The sequence below is a fragment of the Lonchura striata genome, chromosome 12 (genome assembly GCF_050655825.1).
Source record: "Lonchura striata isolate lonStrDom1 chromosome 12, ASM5065582v1, whole genome shotgun sequence".
Lineage (NCBI taxonomy): Eukaryota > Metazoa > Chordata > Aves > Passeriformes > Estrildidae > Lonchura > Lonchura striata.
The window spans coordinates 6,789,931-6,791,189 of record NC_140714.1 but is presented as its reverse complement, the minus strand read 5'-3'; the positions used below and the strand labels follow the sequence as shown (position 1 = coordinate 6,791,189).

At 74.6% G+C, this 1,259-nt stretch overlaps 1 protein-coding gene across 6 annotated transcripts in view; it reads right to left on the bottom strand.

Annotated features, from left to right (window-relative positions):
* PRICKLE2 (prickle planar cell polarity protein 2) overlaps positions 1–482 on the bottom strand; it is a 103,394-nt gene extending 102,912 nt beyond the window's left edge. For 3 of the 6 annotated variants that reach the window (XM_085590331.1, XM_085590332.1, XM_085590333.1), the window contains exons 1-2: positions 345–399; positions 44–129 (exon numbers count right to left, since the gene is read on the bottom strand). Coding sequence is in view for 1 of the 6 variants with exons in the window: in XM_021537258.2 (XP_021392933.1) it covers positions 44–129; positions 345–386 (128 nt within the window). In the remaining 5 variants the exon portion in view is untranslated. Of the gene's footprint in view, positions 1–43; positions 130–344 lie in introns of those variants that run through there. The other 3 variants (XM_021537258.2, XM_085590335.1, XM_085590334.1) reach the window with 3 other exon arrangements.
* Between the last annotated feature and the right edge of the window lie 777 nt (positions 483–1,259).

The window sequence follows — 1,259 nt, the reverse complement described above, 5'->3', positions numbered from 1 at the left end:
CAGCGCGGGGGCCGGGGGAAGGCGGGGGTCTCCCCGGGCTTACCTCCACTTGTGCAGGGCGAAGCCCGGGCACTGGTCCCCGCAGGTGTTGCAGGGCTGGCCCCGCTCCGGCTCCCCCGACGCCGTCAGCTGCAAGGAACAGCAGAGTCAGCGCCGGCCGCGGGACGAGGGAACAGGCACAGGGGGAGAGGGAAGGGGCACGCCCGGGGGAAAGGCTGGGAGAGGGCAGGGGAAGCGCTGGAGCGGGGACGCACCCCAAGCGAGCGGCACATGGGGGCGGCGGGACAGAGCCACAGGTTGGAGCGGGGCGGGGGGCGGAGGGCGAGGGACGCCCCGGCACTCACCGAGCGGCTGGAGAGCCGCTTGCGGGAGCCGCGGCCGAACATGGCAGCGCTCCCGGCGCGGAGCCCGGCGCAGCCCAGCCCGAATGCGCGGCAGCAGCGGCCGCCCCGTCCGGGCCCGGCCCGCCCCTCGGCCGCGCTCCCGCCCCTCACCCGCCCCTCGGCCCCGCAGGCGCCGCCCCGGCGGGGACCGGCTCCCCCGCCCCTCGGCCCGGCGGGGACCGGCTCCCCGCCCCTCGGCCCGGCGGGGACCGGCTCCCCCGCCCCTCGGCCCGGCGGGGACCGGCTCCCCCGCCCCGCTGCCGGCGCTCCCCTCAGGGTTAGCTGGGCTCCCGAGCCCTGCGCGGCCCCGGCCCCGCTCCCCGAGCCCGGCCCGGCCGCGGCCCCGCCGCCCTCATTTCGCCGCGCTCGGCCGCGTGTGCAGTGGGCAGCGCCGCATCCTCGTTAGGCTCCGATCCGGGTGGCGATAGAGGAGCCGAGCTCCCCGAGGGCAGAGCTGGGCTCTGCAGGGCGCACGCTGAGGTTGCCTGCGCTGTGCACGGGGGTTTTGCTGGCCCAGGCAGGGAGCGATCATCCCGGGTTCCTGCCGGCCGTCTGAGCCCCTCCTCAAGGAGGACAGGTTTAGCCCGCAAACGAAAGCAGGGTGCAGGAAAAACACTGTCACAGGAAATAGATTTGCGGCCTGAGATGCTGGAGCGGGACACAAAGCACCTGTTGCAGCCCCGGAGCTCACGGTGCTCCCAGAGCTGCTTGTGGAGCAGCAGGGCTGTGATCCTTGGATCCATGGGGCTGGGAGCTGCGATCCATGGGGCTGGGAGCCTGGGATCCATGGGGATGGGAGCCTGGGATCCATGGGGCTGGGAGCCTGGGATCCATGGGGATGGGAGCTGGGATCCATGGGGCTGGGAGCTGGGATCC